The sequence below is a fragment of the Trichomycterus rosablanca genome, chromosome 7, assembly GCF_030014385.1.
Source record: "Trichomycterus rosablanca isolate fTriRos1 chromosome 7, fTriRos1.hap1, whole genome shotgun sequence".
NCBI lineage: Eukaryota > Metazoa > Chordata > Actinopteri > Siluriformes > Trichomycteridae > Trichomycterus > Trichomycterus rosablanca.
Genome location: NC_085994.1, coordinates 25,731,765 through 25,749,146, shown reverse-complemented (window position 1 = coordinate 25,749,146; position 17,382 = coordinate 25,731,765). Strand labels below are relative to the sequence as shown.

The window sequence follows — 17,382 nt, the reverse complement described above, 5'->3', positions numbered from 1 at the left end:
AGCAGTTTCAACAATTATAGACAAAAAAAAGTTTTTTTAAATAAGACTATTAAAATGAATTTGGGGTTGACTCGTTTTTTGCCCATGTTGCCCAGAAGTACAAAGATATATAATATAAGCATAAAAGTACAAATACACGGATAAAAATGGCAATTATATGCATTAAAATCCACAACGCAAAAAGTCAAAGGGTTAGAGGGGGTGTGTATACACTCTTTAAAAGATTATATATGTGAACTTTTTCGAAGCTGAATCAAATTACAGTCGATTTTTTGTAATATGATGTTCAACAGTGACTATACATATAACCACTAGAGAGCACTTATTTCTCACTTGCTCTAAACTTTGACCGGGAAATACTTCGGTAGAGGCTGAAAAGAAGTCATTTGTTTTTCCGGTGGTTTGAAACGCGCCGAATTACTTTCAGGTTTGTAAATTGTTTTATAACATACATATTCATATACATATACATATTCTTTTTATATCCATTTTGTATAATATATATTAGTTTAATAACTATTTACCAGTGTTTATCTTTTATAAATTGAACAGTGTGTGTTCTGTGTTTTATAAACGCATTAGCTGGCTGACCACATTTGAACAAATGAGGCTGTATACCAAACTGATTCTGCCAAGTACTTTAGTGCACTAGTCCTAGTGTAACGGCTATGACGTCATACACTAGTTAGTGCACTTGTGAAGTAATTATTGTGGCATTTGAGACAGCCCGTGTCATGTTCTGCTAGCTAAACTACAGTTTCTGTGTAAAGAAAACATGCTTAGAGCGTCACGCTAATGTTGGTACTTGTCTTACTAAACTAAAAGTTTAGTTTAAGTATACTTTTACTTACCAGTGGGGCGAGTTTAGTTCGGCTTTTAGTATATTATGTTTTACAAAAGAATTTTCGACGTGGTTAGCTTAAATAGCTAGCATAATGCCAAGTTCGTTTGGGTCCAGCAGTATCTGTAGCTTTTTTTTTTTTTTAATAAAAAGCTACAGATACACAAAAGTTTACACACACTCTACACGAATTTTAGTGGTTGTATTGTTAACCAAACAATTTACAACGTTCTTGTGATTTTACTACATGGGCTGCCAGATTGTTACAGTGGTTTTCTGTCAAAACATGTTCGAAACAAGCAAAATGCAAGAAAATACCATTAAAACAGTTATACTATACTAGTATGTAGTTTTCAATAACGAAAAAATACACAAGCAATAAATTAATTTCTCGCCGTACACATCCAAGTGTTGCTGGATTTTTAAACAAACACGTTGTCACTAATGCAAAAACATAAGTTTTATTGCATTAGTTTTCAAATGTTAAACGTACTTTAACATTTTTTTATTTTAATCAACCATTTAATTCTGGTCAGTGTCGTGGCGCGTTCGGTTCCACCATGAAAAACTGAATCCAAGGCAAAAAATACCCTGGACAGGGCGCCAATTTATCACAGGTCTTTGTCCACCCCCAAGACATAGCCAGTCATGTCTGTGATTAACTGTGTGTTGTGACTCATTCACTTTGTCCTTTACCATTATTTACCACTATTAAAACTATCTGCAAAGCCATAGCCTTCAATAAGAGAGTCAATGCTGTCTGACGAAGCGCAAGCTTTCATGACCTTGTTCCTCCTCGGACCACTGACCAGCTGCCTGTGAGCACACCTTACTGTTTTGAAGATGCTTCAGCTCAGTTGTCTGGCCATAACAATTTGAACCTTTTTAAAGTCACTAAGGTCTTGATGCCAGATTATATCTGCTGCATTTTACATGTGTACTATATCCTAGACTCTGACCTACAGAACTGTTACGAAAGAGTTTTCTATTGGACACACACAGATTAGTAGATGAAAAATAAATAAATTGAAGTTATTCATGTGATTAATTCTGACCAGAAAAAAGTAATTATAATTGTAGGTATTAGCATATCCTTTTTGTTTAGTGTTTGGTTAATCTACCTTTTACAGCTATTACACCTAATAGTCTTTGAATGGAGTAGTTAGAAAACAAGGATAAGAATCAGGCAAAGAAAACAAGATGACTACACAAACTATTATTGGTTTATTTTTCATGTTTTGCAGCTGGTGGTGACCTGGAGCTGATGGGGGACGAAAAAGACAGCTGGAAAGTAAAAACGCTTGATGAAATTTTACAAGAAAAAAAGCGCAGACGAGAGCTCGAAGAGAAGACTGATTCAAAGCGCCTGAAAAATGTATGTTTTACAAAATAGCATCACTTTTATTGATAACTTGTTTGTTTATTAGGATTTTAACGTCATGTTTTTACACATTGGTTACATTCATGACAGGAACGGTAGTTATTCATTACACAAGTTTATTCGATTCACAAGGTTATATCAAACACAGTCATGGAAAATTTAGTATCTTCAATTCACCTTACTTGCATGTCTTTGGACTGTGGAAGGAAACCGGAGCACCCGGAATAAACCCACGCAGACACGGGGAGAACATGCAAACTCCACACAGAAAGGACCCGGACCGCCCCACCTGGGGTTTGAACCCAGGACCTTCTTGCTGTGAGGCGACAGTGCTACCCACTAAGCCACCGTGCCGCCCTTTTATTGATAACAGTAGCCTTACTATATTGATTTACTAGTCACTTCTGACACTGCATTAACATGTTGTATTGGACACACAAAACCACTTCTACCTACAAACTCCTGGCTACCAAAAGGAGGCCAAGCTGACAATTTGATTTCACTAAAAGCTTTGGAGGAGTCTTCACCACAGTCTTTTCCCAAAAACTTCTTTGATTCCTGGAAGCACTAATAAATAACAGTACTTTAGATAAACACTTCACTTACATTGATCCATAACAATCCCTCTAGTTTCTTGTAAATAAAGGAAGATAAATAAGCTGACTGACTCAAAACCTTCATCCTGCCATGAAAATAGCATTAGTAGCTGGCATGGCGTTAAGAAACAAACAAACAATGGTCCTGAATTGTCTTAAAAGTCTTATTACAAATATATTGTCATTAATATAAGTTGGCTTCCTCTTGGCTAATTTAGTCCACAAATCATTTGTGAGGCAAAAGACAGTATTTATTTATTTATCTTAAACTCTTTTCCGGAGACTGTCCTGAAGTTTTCTGAGATAATCTTCTGGTATATTATACCAGACTTATTTCAGCACTCCCCAGATTTCTTTAGATTTTGGCTGCCCAAATGATGATTTTATACTGCCTCTATAATATTCAGGTTTGGACTCAGTCCATGGCTCTCAGGGTTTTATTACTTTTCACTGTATTAGCAGTGTGCTTGGGATCATGTTCATGCTGAAAAATACAACCATTACAATTAGGTGCTTTCCAGAAGGAATGGCATGGTGAATTAAAACCTGTCTGTACTTTTCAGCGTTTACGATTCCATAAATTCGGACAATATCGCCAACACCACTGCCAGAAATGCAGCCCCTACAACCAGAGAAATGTATTGATCAGGTGGTCTACACCAGATGCCGCATTGGACACACACATAATTAACATATTCCTGTCTTGTAAGGGTGGAAGCTACCTCACTCTGCGATATTTGCCAAATACCTATTTCAATCAAACATATACTGAACGAATGCCCCAAATACGACAAAAACGACAATGTATAGCAATACCAAAAACTACGAAATTTTTTTTAAAAACTGAGACAAAGTAGAAACAATCCTCAAATTCTTGAAAAATTGGTCTAAATGAACACATATAAAACAACATACTAAAACAACGCTTGACAAGGGCTATAGACTGATATAAAAATTACCTACCCTTTCCTGCCATAAATATAACCATTGTGTAAACATGGCGTAAAACATCTAAATAAATAAATTGTGCGTTTTAATTATGGTGCTTCCTCTTCCAGACGGATGAAAGGGAATCCAAAAGGGACACTCCAGAAGAAGGAGAGCTACGAGACCACAGGATGGAAATAACAATACGCAATTCTCCATATGTCCGTGAGGACTCGACTGAAGACAGGTATTTCACGTATCCATCATAACTACGGATGTAGTATTATGTATAGTACTGCTTGCTATAGTTCACTTACCATTATCTTCTCCACCAAATGACCCATGTTGAAAGTACTTTAATGGATTTGGTTATTCTTCTTATTATGTTTTGAGAGAAAAATAATTTAAAACAAAACCCTCACTGCAGTTTTTTTCTGTATTTGTTTTTTTGTATTTCCATCCCAATCTAGTCATTACTGCTGCACACCCCCACCCTGACTGAGGAAAGACACAAACAGTTTTAGCATTAGTACAGCATATGCAGATGATATTAAAGCTGCTACTGGTGGTACTTCATGTGCTTTTTTGATATTTGTTTTTATATTAATACAAACATATAAAAAGACTTTGGTCTTAACCAAATCTTCCAGAAATATCATCTTATTCAAGAAAAACACTTGATGCAAGTGCATAAACACTAATAGTAATGTGAGGCCATTGCTGTTTCTTAGTGTCCATAACTAATGTGTGTTCTTCCACTAGTGTGGAGGTTTTAAACAAATGCTTTTTGACTCCTTGTCAGAGTTAATAGAGCTGGCAAAGCATTCTTAATACGTTTGTAGAGCTGAAATAGCTGTAACTCTGCTAGATTTGATTTAACTGCTCTGCCATGACAGACCAGAGATAAACACACTTACACGAAGTGTACCAGAGATAAAAACACTAACAGAGTAGAAGCAATCGTACAGCCACTACAGAGACCCCCTTGTACTTTTGTTGCATTATAAATTACTTCCAAAAAGCGACATGCGACAATGATGCTGCGGTTCCTAGGAACATGCATGCTACAGGATCATGCGTCCCACACACAAATCCTCAAAACTTGCACACAAATTTGATTGTTTTGGCCACATTCACTGCTTACAGGTGAATGAAAGCACATTAATTTTTATAAAACTAATTAGATGCTACCAGCTTTGTGGCACCAGTTTGGAGAAGGCCCTTTCCTGTTTCAGCATGTGCTCTAGTTAAACAAAGCGAACAAAAACACATGGTTTGATTAGTTCTGTGTGGTGAAGTTTTAATGCATCATCTTATAGTTTTACCACATACTAAATGCTTATTTCCAGAGTACATACTACTGTACTAAAGTATTCTATACCAAGTACTAATTTGGTATACTATTTAGTACATTTTCCAGTTTATAGAACAGAATGTTTTTCTTTTACATAGATACATATACATGTGTACAGTACAATGACATAACCTTTCGATTGATAGTCCAGAGCTCTACCCACTGAGCTACCACTGTCCCTTTAGCAATGTTGGACACTCTAATTTTTTTAGTTAAGCAGCATAGTTTAACCTCTACATACTGCTATTTACACATGGTTACTAATCAGTGGTTACTGATCTACGTAAAGCTACCTCCATGACCCTGTAATGCATAAGGCAGCATTGAGTCTGACATATAACAAATCTGCATTTTTTCAACCACTGGTTTGGCAACCACTGGTCTTAAAAAATAAAAAAATAAATAAAAAAAAAACTTTTCCAAATATGTATTTTAATAAAAATGCTTAACACCTGTCCTTTGTTTCTTTTACAGAGGGGAGGAAGATGAATCCCTGGCAATAAAACCTCCACAACAGATGTCACGGAAGGACAAATCATATCACAGGAAAGAAGAGAAGCGAAAGGATAAAAGGAGACACAGGAGTCACTCTGCAGAAGGAGGTAGCTACCTTTTTCAGTTGTAAAACCTGTAGTAGCTTTTAAACAGTTTTTTGTTACTGCATTTAGTGAAGCAAAATATTCTCTCCAAAGCAGGCAAACACATGCGAGTGAAGGACAAAATAAAGGAACGGGATAACGAGAGACGCAAACGACAGTGGCAAGAAGACAGCAAATCTCACAGAGACTATGAAAGACAGAAACGACGGGATCAGGCCAGGGCACACTCGCGTAGAGAAAGGTCTCATACACCCACACAATTAGCATACAGAGATTAAATACTCTTAACTGCAATTACTGTTAATTTATATGGGAAAATTTTAAGCATTCACAGACCCAAAAACTAGCCTACCAAATTGCACATTGACCCTAATATGTAGTAACAGAAGGAATAAAATGCTGAATATACAGTGGGGCCAAAAAGTATTTTGTCAGCCACTGATTGTGCAAGTTCTCCTACTTAGAAAGATGAGAGAGGTCTGTAATTTTCATCATAGGTACACTTCAACTATGAGAGACAAAATGAGAAAAAAAATCCAGGAAATCACATTGTAGGATTTTTAAAGAATTGATTTGTAAATTATGGTGGAAAATAAGTATTTGGTCACCCACAAACAAGCAAGATTTCTGGCTCTCACAGACCTGTAACTTCTTCTTTCAGAAGCTCTTCTGTCCTTCACTCGTTACCTGTATTAATGGCACCTGTTTGACCTCGTTATCTGTATAAAAGACACCTGTCCACAGCCTCAAACAGTCAGACTCCAAACTCAACCATGGCCAAGACCAAAGAGCTGTCGAAGGACACCAGGAAGAAAATTGTAGACCTGCACCAGGCTGGAAAGAGTGAATCTACAATAGGCAAGCAGGTTGGTGTGAATAAATCAACTGTGGGAGCAATTGTAAGAAAATGGAAGACATACAAGACAAGATAATCTCCCTCGATCTGGGGCCCCACGCAAGATCTCATCCCGTGGGGTCAAAATGATCATGAGAACGGTGAGCAAAAATCCCAGAACTACACGGAGGGACCTGATGAATGACCTGCAGAGAGCTGGGACCAAAGTAACAAAGGCTACCATCAGTAACACACTACGCCGAGAGGGACTCAAATCCTGCAGTGCCAGGCGTGTCCCCCTGCTTAAGCCAGTACATGTCCAGGCCCGTCTGAAGTTTGCCAGAGAGCATATGGATGATCCAGAAGAGGATTGGGAGAATATCATGTGGTCAGATGAAACCAAAATGGAACTTTTTGGTAAAAACTTAACTCGTCGTGTTTGGAGGAAGAAGAATGCTGAGTTGCATCCCAAGAACACCATACCTACTGTGAAGCATGGGATGGAAACATCATGCTTTGGGGCTGTTTTTCTGCAAAGGGGACAGGACGACTGATCCATGTTAAGGGAAGAATGAACGGGGCCATGTATCGTGAGATTTTAAGCCAAAACCTCCTTCCATCAGTGAGAGCATTGAAGATGGAACGTGGCTGGGTCTTCCAGCATGACAATGATCCCAAACACACCGCTCGGGCAACGAAGGAGTGGCTCCGTAAAAAGCATTTCAAGGTCCTGGAGTGGCCTAGCCAGTCTCCAGACCTCAACCCCATAGAAAATTTGTGGAGGGAGTTGAAAGTCCATGTTGCCCAGCGACAGCCCCAAAACATCACTGCTCTAGAGGAGATCTGCATGGAGGAATGGGCCAAAATACCAGCTACAGTGTGTGCAAACCTGGTCAAGACTTACAGGAAACGTTTGACCTCTGTCATTGCCAACAAAGGTTATGTTACAAAGTATTGAGTTGAACTTTTGTTATTGACCAAATACTTATTTTCCACCATAATTTACAAATAAATTGTTAAAAAATCCTACAATGTGATTTCCCGGATTTTTTTTTCTCATTTTGTCTCTCATAGTTGAAGTGTACATATGATGAAAATTACAGACCTCTCTCATCTTTCTAAGTAGGAGAACTTGCACAATCAGTGACTGACTAAATTCTTTTTGGCCCCACTGTATATATTTAACTTTTATGTGAATGGTGAAGATGGATACAGTATATATATATATATATATATATATATATATATATATATATATACATATACATATACATATACAGTGTATCACAAAAGTGAGTACACCCCTCACATTTCTGCAGATATTTAAGTATATCTTTTCATGGGACAACACTGACAAAATGACACTTTGACACAATGAAAAGTAGTCTGTGTGCAGCTTATATAACAGTGTAAATTTATTCTTCCCTCAAAATAACTCAATTTACAGCCATTAATGTCTAAACCACCGGCAACAAAAGTGAGTACACCCCTAAGAGACTACACCCCTAAATGTCCAAATTGAGCACTGCTTGTCATTTTCCCTCCAAAATGTCATGTGATTTGTTAGTGTTACTAGGTCTCAGGTGTGCATAGGGAGCAGGTGTGTTCAATTTAGTAGTACAGCTCTCACATTCTCTCATACTGGTCACTGAAAGTTCCAACATGGCACCTCATGGCAAAGAACTCTCTGAGGATCTTAAAAGACGAATTGTTGTGCTACAAGAAGATTGCCAAGGCTACAAGAAGATTGCCAACACCCTGAAACTGAGCTGCAGCACAGTGGCCAAGATCATCCAGCGTTTTAAAAGAGCAGGGTCCACTCAGAACAGACCTTGCGTTGGTCGTCCAAAGAAGCTGAGTGCACGTGCTCAGCGTCACATCCAACTGCTGTCTTTGAAAGATAGGCGCAGGAGTGCTGTCAGCATTGCTGCAGAGATTGAAAAGGTGGGGGGTCAGCCTGTCAGTGCTCAGACCATACGCCGCACACTACATCAAATTGGTCTGCATGGCTGTCACCCCAGAAGGAAGTCTCTTCTGAAGTCTCTACACAAGAAAGCCCGCAAACAGTTTGGGATTACTGGAACCATGTCCTATGGTCTGATGAGACCAAGATTAATTTGTTTGGTTCAGATGGTCTCAAGCATGTGTGGCGGCAATCAGGTGAGGAGTACAAAGATAAGTGTGTCATGCCTACAGTCAAGCATGGTGGTGGGAATGCCATGGTCTGGGGCTGCATGAGTGCAGCAGGTGTTGGGGAGTTACATTTCATTGAGGGACACATGAACTCCAATATGTACTGTGAAATACTGAAGCAGAGCATGATCCCCACCTTCCGGAAACTGGGTCGCAGGGCAGTGTTCCAGCATGATAATGACCCCAAACACACCTCTAAGACGACCACTGCTTTATTGAAGAGGCTGAGGGTAAAGGTGATGGACTGGCCAAGCATGTCTCCAGACCTAAACCCAATAGAACATCTTTGGGGCATCCTCAAGCGGAAGGTGGAGGAGCGCAAAGTCTCGAATATCCGCCAGCTCCGTGATGTCGTCATGGAGGAGTGGAAAAGCATTCCAGTGGCAACCTGTGAAGCTGTGGTAAACTCCATGCCCAGGAGAGTTAAGGCAGTTCTGGGAAATAATGGTGGCCACACAAAATATTGACACTTCAGGAACTTTCACTAAGGGGTGTACTCACTTTTGTTGCCGGTGGTTTAGACATTAGTGGCTGTATATTGAGTTATTTTGAGGGAAGAATAAATTTACACTGTTATATAAGCTGCACACAGACTACTTTTCATTGTGTCAAAGTGTCATTTTGTCAGTGTTGTCCCATGAAAAGATATACTTAAATATCTGCAGAAATGTGAGGGGTGTACTCACTTTTGTGATACACTGTATATATACACACACAGTGGGGGAAATAAGTATTTGATCCTATGTCTATAATTTTTATGGAAGGTTTATTTTAACAGAGAGAGACAGAATATCAACAAAAAATCCAGAAAAAAAATATTAAATAAAAGTTATAAATTAATTTGTATTTAATTAAGGGAAATAAGTATTTGATCCCCTACCAACCAGCAGGAATTCTGACCCCCACAGACCGGTTATGTGCCCATGAGGCACACAAATTAGTCCCTTGAGATCATTGACAAGCTCCTCCCGTGTAATTCTGGACAGACCTCACCTTTCTCAGAATCATTCTTACCCCACCAGGTGAGATCTTGCATGGAGCTCCAGAGTGAGGGTGATTGACTGTGATCTTGTATTTCTTCCATTTTCGAATTATCGCACCGACAGTGGTCTCTTTCTCACCAAGCTTCTTGCTGATGGTCTTGTAGCCCATTCCAGCCTTGTGCAGGTCTACAATCTTGTCCCTGACGTCCTTTGATAGCTCTTTGGTCTTGCCCATGGTGGTCGAGAGATTTGAACGGAAGAAACTGATTCTGTGACAGAAGTCCTTTATACAGGGACAGGACTAATTTGTGTGCCTCATGGGCACATAACCGGTCTGTGGGGGTCAGAATTCTTGCTGGTTGGTAGGGGATCAAATACTTATTTCCCTTAATTAAATTCAAATTAATTTATAACTTTTATTTAATGTTTTTTTTCTGGATTTTTTGTTGATATTCTGTCTCTCTCTGTTAAAATAAACCTTCCATAAAAATTATAGTCTTTGTAAGGGGGTAAACTTACAAAATCAGCAGGGGATCAAATACTTATTTCCCCCACTGTATATATATATATATACAGGGGTTGGACAAAATAACTGAAACACCTGTCATTTTAGTGTGGTAGGTTTCATGGCTAAATTGGACCAGTCTGGTGGCCAATCTTCATTAATTGCAGATTGCACCAGTAAGAGCAGAGTGTGAAGGTTCAATTAGCAGGGTAAGAGCACAGTTTTGCTCAAAATATTGCAATGCACACAACATTATGGGTGACATACCAGAGTTCAAAAGAGGACAAATTGTTGGTGCATGTCTTGCTGGCGCATCTGTGACCAAGACAGCAAGTCTTTGTGATGTATGAAGAGCCACGGTATCCAGTGTAATGTCAGCATACCACCAAGAAGGACAAACCACATCCAACAGGATTAACTGTGGACGCAAGAGGAAGCTGTCTGAAAGGGATGTTCGGGTGCTAACCCGGATTGTATCCAAAAAACATAAAACCACGGCTGCCCAAATCACGGCAGAATTAAATGTGCACCTCAACTCTCCTGTTTCCACCAGAACTGTCCGTCGGGAGCTCCACAGGGTCAATATACACGGCCGGGCTGCTATAGCCAAACCTTTGGTCACTCGTGCCAATGCCAAACGTCGGTTTCAATGGTGCAAGGAGTGCAAATCTTGGGCTGTGGACAATGTGAAACATGTATTGTTCTCTGATGAGTCCACCTTTACCATTTTCCCCACATCCGGGAGAGTTACGGTGTGGAGAAGCCCCAAAGAAGCGTACCACCCAGACTGTTGCATGCCCAGAGTGAAGCATGGGGGTGGATCAGTGATGGTTTGGGCTGCCATATCATGGCATTCCCTTGGCCCAATACTTGTGCTAGATGGGCGCGTCACTGCCAAGGACTACCGAACCATTCTGGAGGACCATGTGCATCCAATGGCGGTGCCGTGTATCAGGATGACAATGCACCAATACACACAGCAAGACTGGTGAAAGATTGGTTTGATGAACATGAAAGTGAAGTTGAACATCTCCCATGGCCTGCACAGTCACCAGATCTAAATATTATTGAGCCACTTTGGGGTGTTTTGGAGAAGCGAGTCAGGAAACGTTTTCCTCCACCAGCATCACGTAGTGACCTGGCCACTATCCTGCAAGAAGAATGGCTTAAAATCCCTCTGACCACTGTGCAGGACTTGTATATGTCATTTCCAAGACGAATTGACGCTGTATTGGCCGCAAAAGGAGGCCCTACACCATACTAATAAATTATTGTGGTCTAAAACCAGGTGTTTCAGTTATTTTGTCCAACCCCTGTATATATATATATACAGTGTATCACAAAAGTGAGTACACCCCTCACATTTCTGCAAATATTTCATTATATCTTTTCATGGGACAACACTATAGACATGAAACTTGGATATAACTTAGAGTAGTCAGTGTACAGCTTGTATAGCAGTGTAGATTTACTGTCTTCTGAAAATAACTCAACACACAGCCATTAATGTCTAAATAGCTGGCAACATAAGTGAGTACACCCCACAGTGAACATGTCCAAATTGTGCCCAAATGTGTCGTTGTCCCTCCCTGGTGTCATGTGTCAAGGTCCCAGGTGTAAATGGGGAGCAGGGCTGTTAAATTTGGTGTTTTGGGTACAATTCTCTCATACTGGCCACTGGATATTCAACATGGCACCTCATGGCAAAGAACTCTCTGAGGATGTGAGAAATAGAATTGTTGCTCTCCACAAAGATGGCCTGGGCTATAAGAAGATTGCTAACACCCTGAAACTGAGCTACAGCATGGTGGCCAAGGTCATACAGCGGTTTTCCAGGACAGGTTCCACTCGGAACAGGCTTCGCCAGGGTCGACCAAAGAAGTTGAGTCCACGTGTTCGGCGTCATATCCAGAGGTTGGCTTTAAAAAATAGACACATGAGTGCTGCCAGCATTGCTGCAGAGGTTGAAGACGTGGGAGGTCAGCCTGTCAGTGCTCAGACCATACGCCGCACACTGCATCAACTCGGTCTGCATGGTCGTCATCCCAGAAGGAAGCTGACGCACAAGAAAGCCCGCAAACAGTTTGCTGAAGACAAGCAGTCCAAGAACATGGATTACAGGAATGCCCTGTGGTCTGATGAGACCAAGATAAACTTGTTTGGCTCAGATGGTGTCCAGCATGTGTGGCGGCGCCCTGGTGAGAAGTACCAAGACAACTGTATCTTGCCTACAGTCAAGCATGGTGGTGGTAGCATCATGGTCTTGGGCTGCATGAGTGTTGCTGGCACTGGGGAGCTGCAGTTCATTGAGGGAAACATGAATTCCAACATGTACTGTGACATTCTGAAACAGAGCATGATCCCCTCCCTTCGAAAACTGGGCCTCATGGCAGTTTTCCAACAGGATAACGACCCCAAACACAACCTCCAAGATGACAACTGCCTTGCTGAGGAAGCTGAAGGTAAAGGTGATGGACTAAACCCAATTGAGCACCTGTGGCGCATCCTCAAGTGGAAGGTGGAGGAGTTCAAGGTGTCTAACATCCACCAGCTCCGTGATGTCATCATGGAGGAGTGGAAGAGGATTCCAGTAGCAACCTGTGCAGCTCTGGTGAATTCCATGCCCAGGAGGGTTAAGGCAGTGCTGGATAATAATGGTGGTCACACAAAATATTGACACTTTGGGCACAATTTGGACATGTTCACTGTGGGGTGTACTCACTTATGTTGCCAGCCATTTAGACATTAATGGCTGTGTGTTGAGTTATTTTCAGAAGACAGTAAATCTACACTGCTATACAAGTTGTACACTGACTACTCTAACTTATATCCAAGTTTTATTTCTATAGTGTTGTCCCATGAAAAGATATAATAAAATATTTGCAGAAATGTGAGGGGTGTATTCACTTTTGTGATACACTGTATATATATATACAGCTGCAAATGGGGAGCCCATAATGCCTAAAGAAGGTCATGGTGACATAAGTTAGATCCTGCAGTGTAAGTTTGCTTTTGTTGGTGATACCACTGACATCTTACTGATTTGCCCTATATATTCTGCAGGGACCGGCTTGAGCAACTGGAGCGCCAGCGTGAGAGGGATAGGAAGCTTCGGGAGCAGCAACAAAAGGAACAGAGGGAACAGCGTGAGTTTAAGGAGAGAGAGAGGAGGGCAGAAGAGCGGCGCAAGGAACGGGAGGCGCGGCGTGAAGGTAAAAGTGGGACATGAAGAATGGGAGATTTATTTTTTTAATGCCTTTGTGATTTATAACAGTTTGCAGTTTTCTCAATGTTAGCAGACGTAGTATACATGCTTGTTTATGAAGTACCTGTACTGGTTTGGTAAAATTTAATAAAGCAATTTCTCTCCAGCCAGTTATTTTAGCAGCACAATGTGCTAAATGTTAATAACAGACCTTTGCAGACTAAACAGACAGGTTTGAGCATGTTGTCACATTAAGTGCAGTGGTAGCCTTGTAGGAAGATCTTTGGGCCATCAATCAGGAGGTTGTGGATTCGAATCCCAGCGTTGCCATCCAAGGCTCTTAACCCTCTCTTCTCCAGGTGCACCATACAATAGCTGACCCTATAAGCATATAGCGATGTTAAGCTTGTTCGCCTGTAGACAAATCTCAGCCATGTTTCAGTACTTTCTAATTAATGACAGACCGAAGTTTTCTTAACAACCTTGGACAACGACCACTGTTTCATTTATTGTTTAATAGGTGAAATCTGACCTAAAACCTACAGTAAGACACAAAAGAACTTAAATACATGAATACATGTTTTTTTTCCCTTTGCCCTGTCTGACCAAAAAAACAGCCACCATACTTGTCCCAAAAACTTGTGACAAATTTGTGTTATTTCATCGTTCCCTCTTAACTTCTTGTCAGAATATACATATGGCATGAATTTGGTGATTTTAATTTAGTTTTAGGCCTAACTGTTTTTTCAGACGATTGATCGACTATTAATAGTGAGTTATCTGTGCCCATGCAAATATGGTTAGCTTAAATATTTGTTACGTTGGTCTCAGGCCAAGGTTGAAAGTGTGAGAAAATTTGTTACGGATGGATCTTTACATCAAATCTTTACATTTCTCTGAATTTAGATGTTGCTGTGCAAGTAAGTAGCCTCTGCTTTAAATTCCAATGCAAAGCTCCCTTGACTGGATGCGCTTATCCATTTACAGTTTCTCATTCATTTTTTTTCCCTTTCTGTTTTTCATTTGTATATCACAGTCATGCCCATGAATGTCATGGTAAACAAGAACACTGGACCACAGTTTTTTTTTTTATTGGTACATATTGTCCTAGACTTCAATGCCATCAACATCTACAACAGTGTACAGATTATATGTAAATATAATCATCTGTGCAAATTCCTGTTCATTTGTTTTGGAAATGTGAAGATCTGGTACCAAGAATCAGTATGACTAACGCTTGATTGGTTTAGGACTGTTGTTGATTGTTCCACTTTCATATTGTATTTTATTGACAGAACAGAAATTATGTTCAAGCATGCTACCATTAACCTAATACTGGTTTTTAACTGGTATTGTAAATGTGAAATATTGTTTTGGGACATCACTGTTCTTTATTTGTGTTCCTAAGACAAATAGGAATTTTTGTATAGGGCTTGTTTTTCCTATTGCCAAACGTTTGTGGACCTCATGAACATACCTCTTTGGGGCTATAACAGCCTCCACTCTTCTGGGACAACTTTTTACAGTATGTAGGTGTATCTGTATTTTGTGAGGTGGGGCACTTATGCTGGACGAAAAGGCCTGGCTTTGCCATTCCAATTTATGCTAAATGGATTTACTCAGGCCGACATCGGGGCTCTGTACAGGCCTATTGACTTCTTCCACACACTTATTAAATCATGTCTTCATGAGCCTTACTATGTGCACAGAGGCACAATTTTGCTGAAACAGAAAAGGACCATTCCCAAACTGTTGCCACAAAGTTGAACACATAATTGACTGTACATAATTCATTTTATGTCTTTTAAATTAAGTAAAATATAGGGATGTCCATATGCTTTTGATCATATTGTATACATGAAAACTTGTGGTAGCTAATAATCTATTATCCGATTTGGCCAGTGTGTCGCATTATATTTAAATACTACAAATACTTTTTAATTTTCACTACAAATGACATTTTATTAGCATAATTGTATTTGTGCTTGTGTAGGTCCACCCTCTCACCACAGAGGTGGCGCTTTAGATGATTACGGAGACAAAGCCAAGCCTCGGCATCGCAGCCGCAGCAGGAGTCCTGTTCGCATGCAGAGAGAACAAAGATCAGAGGGAGGTGAACAGCGGCGTGCAGGTCAGTCAAAAACAAATGGAAGAATGCATACTTGTTTACAACTTTACCATGTTGAGCACCATCTCCAGTTTGTGTCTACATGTATTTTTTATTATTATTTTTTTTTAAACATTTTAGGCTTGAAAGCTTTTATCGGTGCTAAATGTTGGATAAAAGTAGTGTACAGTTTACATATATTGCATGACATTTTTAGTAAGGCAGTGGATTAGTCAGTGGCTAGTAAATATAGTTATTATATACCAGAGGCCTTTAGATTGCTCTTGTTGCTTGTGATACCCTGTCACTTTGACCTCTTCTGTAGACTCATTTTTAAAATAAGAGCATTCCAGCAAGTGTTTACTGGGAGAAATGATCAACCTTGATGCCAGAACTGCTGATGGAAGGCAAGGCAATCAGTGATTTGAGCCATCAGTTTTATTTTCCTGAATACGGTCAGAAAATGCCAGTGAAAATCTGTTGCATTAATGTACTGTATCAAATCACAAGAACAGAAAAGCAATCATCTCTGCTTATTCAGTGAGCCTTGGAAAAGTTTCCTGGTAATTTTGTGAACATAAACATTCTTTTCCCCCAAGGATTTTTTTTGCTCAGCCAGCCATAGAATCAAAAACACACGCCCTGCTCATTTCAAGCTACAAAATTAAGCACCAAAAAAAATAGTCCATCAAGTGTAGGTTTGGTTACTTAGGCTTAAATAAAGTAATTGTTAAATTTCGGGTTGGTTGTGCAGATAAACAGAATGGTTTTTGCAGGATCAACTTTGGTATCAATATATGACTTTAGGTAATGTCTAGTATTATCTGTTTGTGTACATCAGGCTACCAATACATAGAATTAAGATAATGACAGGTCTAGAACTTAACCTACCATACCTTGATGCTTTTTTAATTAGTAAATCTGTGGAGATTAGCTGTGGTGCTTGGGTGGTGCTCTAGACATCCAGGGTTTGAATCTCAGCTGTGCTATCGGCCAGTCTGGCTATGTGGGAGGGATTGCCAAACAGCCTGGCCATTGGGATGTGCACTTGTCAGTGTGCTCTCATCATTTTATTCAGTCCCAAGCCTGAAGAAAATAAGTAGGGTTGTGTCAGGAAGTAATACTGTACCAACTTAGTTATGTGGATCAGAATGATCTGCTGCGGCAACCCATAATATGGGAGCAGCCGAAAGGAAGATTTGTTATGCTGGAGCATTTAGGTGCAGAAAGGCTATTGCTTAAAAGCTTATTGGTGGAAGGCCAGGACAGGGCATCGGCACGTCTGTCAACCATATGTGTATTTAATAAAGCAATTATAAATAATACTAACCCGCTCTCTGCACTAGACCTTTAATTTTCCAAAAAAAATTGGTGGCATTAGAAAGTGTAGTGCAGTTTTCATATAGACCTTCAGCTATATTATGTGTTTATATTGGGTTACAATTACATTATTATTAAGCCATCATAGTTTCCATGGTGTGTGTTTAAGCCAAATAAGTTCCAGATTTAAGGATTTGTGCAGACGAAGTCTTCCACAGCAGACAGATATGACACTGCACTTTGTCTAAATGGCTAATATGCACATTATGTGACCAAAAAAGTGTCAATTTCTCTAAAAGCAGCATACATTTGTGGAAAGCCAGGAAATTTCCATTGGCTCACAATTACATACATACTAAAGAGCTTGTTAGCATTCATCGTCGCAATGTGGTATGGGATGCACCCCTTTCACTATGCCTAAATGTCCTTTCAAGTACTGGTGATGCTCTTTTCACCTGCTATATAAGCTCATACAACAGGTCTAGTTACTGATGTATTAGGTCAATTTAAAAAGTCTTCTCATAAATTAGAATATG

At 39.9% G+C, this 17,382-nt stretch overlaps 1 protein-coding gene across 2 annotated transcripts in view; it reads left to right on the top strand.

Annotated features, from left to right (window-relative positions):
- Nucleotides 1-383: 383 nt before the first annotated feature.
- The window catches only part of cdk11b (cyclin dependent kinase 11B), a 43,194-nt gene continuing 26,195 nt past the window's right edge, over nt 384-17,382 (top strand). The window contains exons 1-7 of one of the 2 annotated variants that reach the window (XM_062999173.1): nt 384-427; nt 2,086-2,216; nt 3,877-3,992; nt 5,574-5,701; nt 5,795-5,939; nt 13,278-13,426; nt 15,413-15,550. In XM_062999173.1, the coding sequence (XP_062855243.1) occupies nt 2,106-2,216; nt 3,877-3,992; nt 5,574-5,701; nt 5,795-5,939; nt 13,278-13,426; nt 15,413-15,550 (787 nt within the window). In that variant the 5' untranslated portion in view covers nt 384-427; nt 2,086-2,105. Of the gene's footprint in view, nt 428-2,085; nt 2,217-3,876; nt 3,993-5,573; nt 5,702-5,791; nt 5,940-13,277; nt 13,427-15,412; nt 15,551-17,382 lie in introns of both variants that reach the window. The other variant, XM_062999172.1, reaches the window with a different exon arrangement.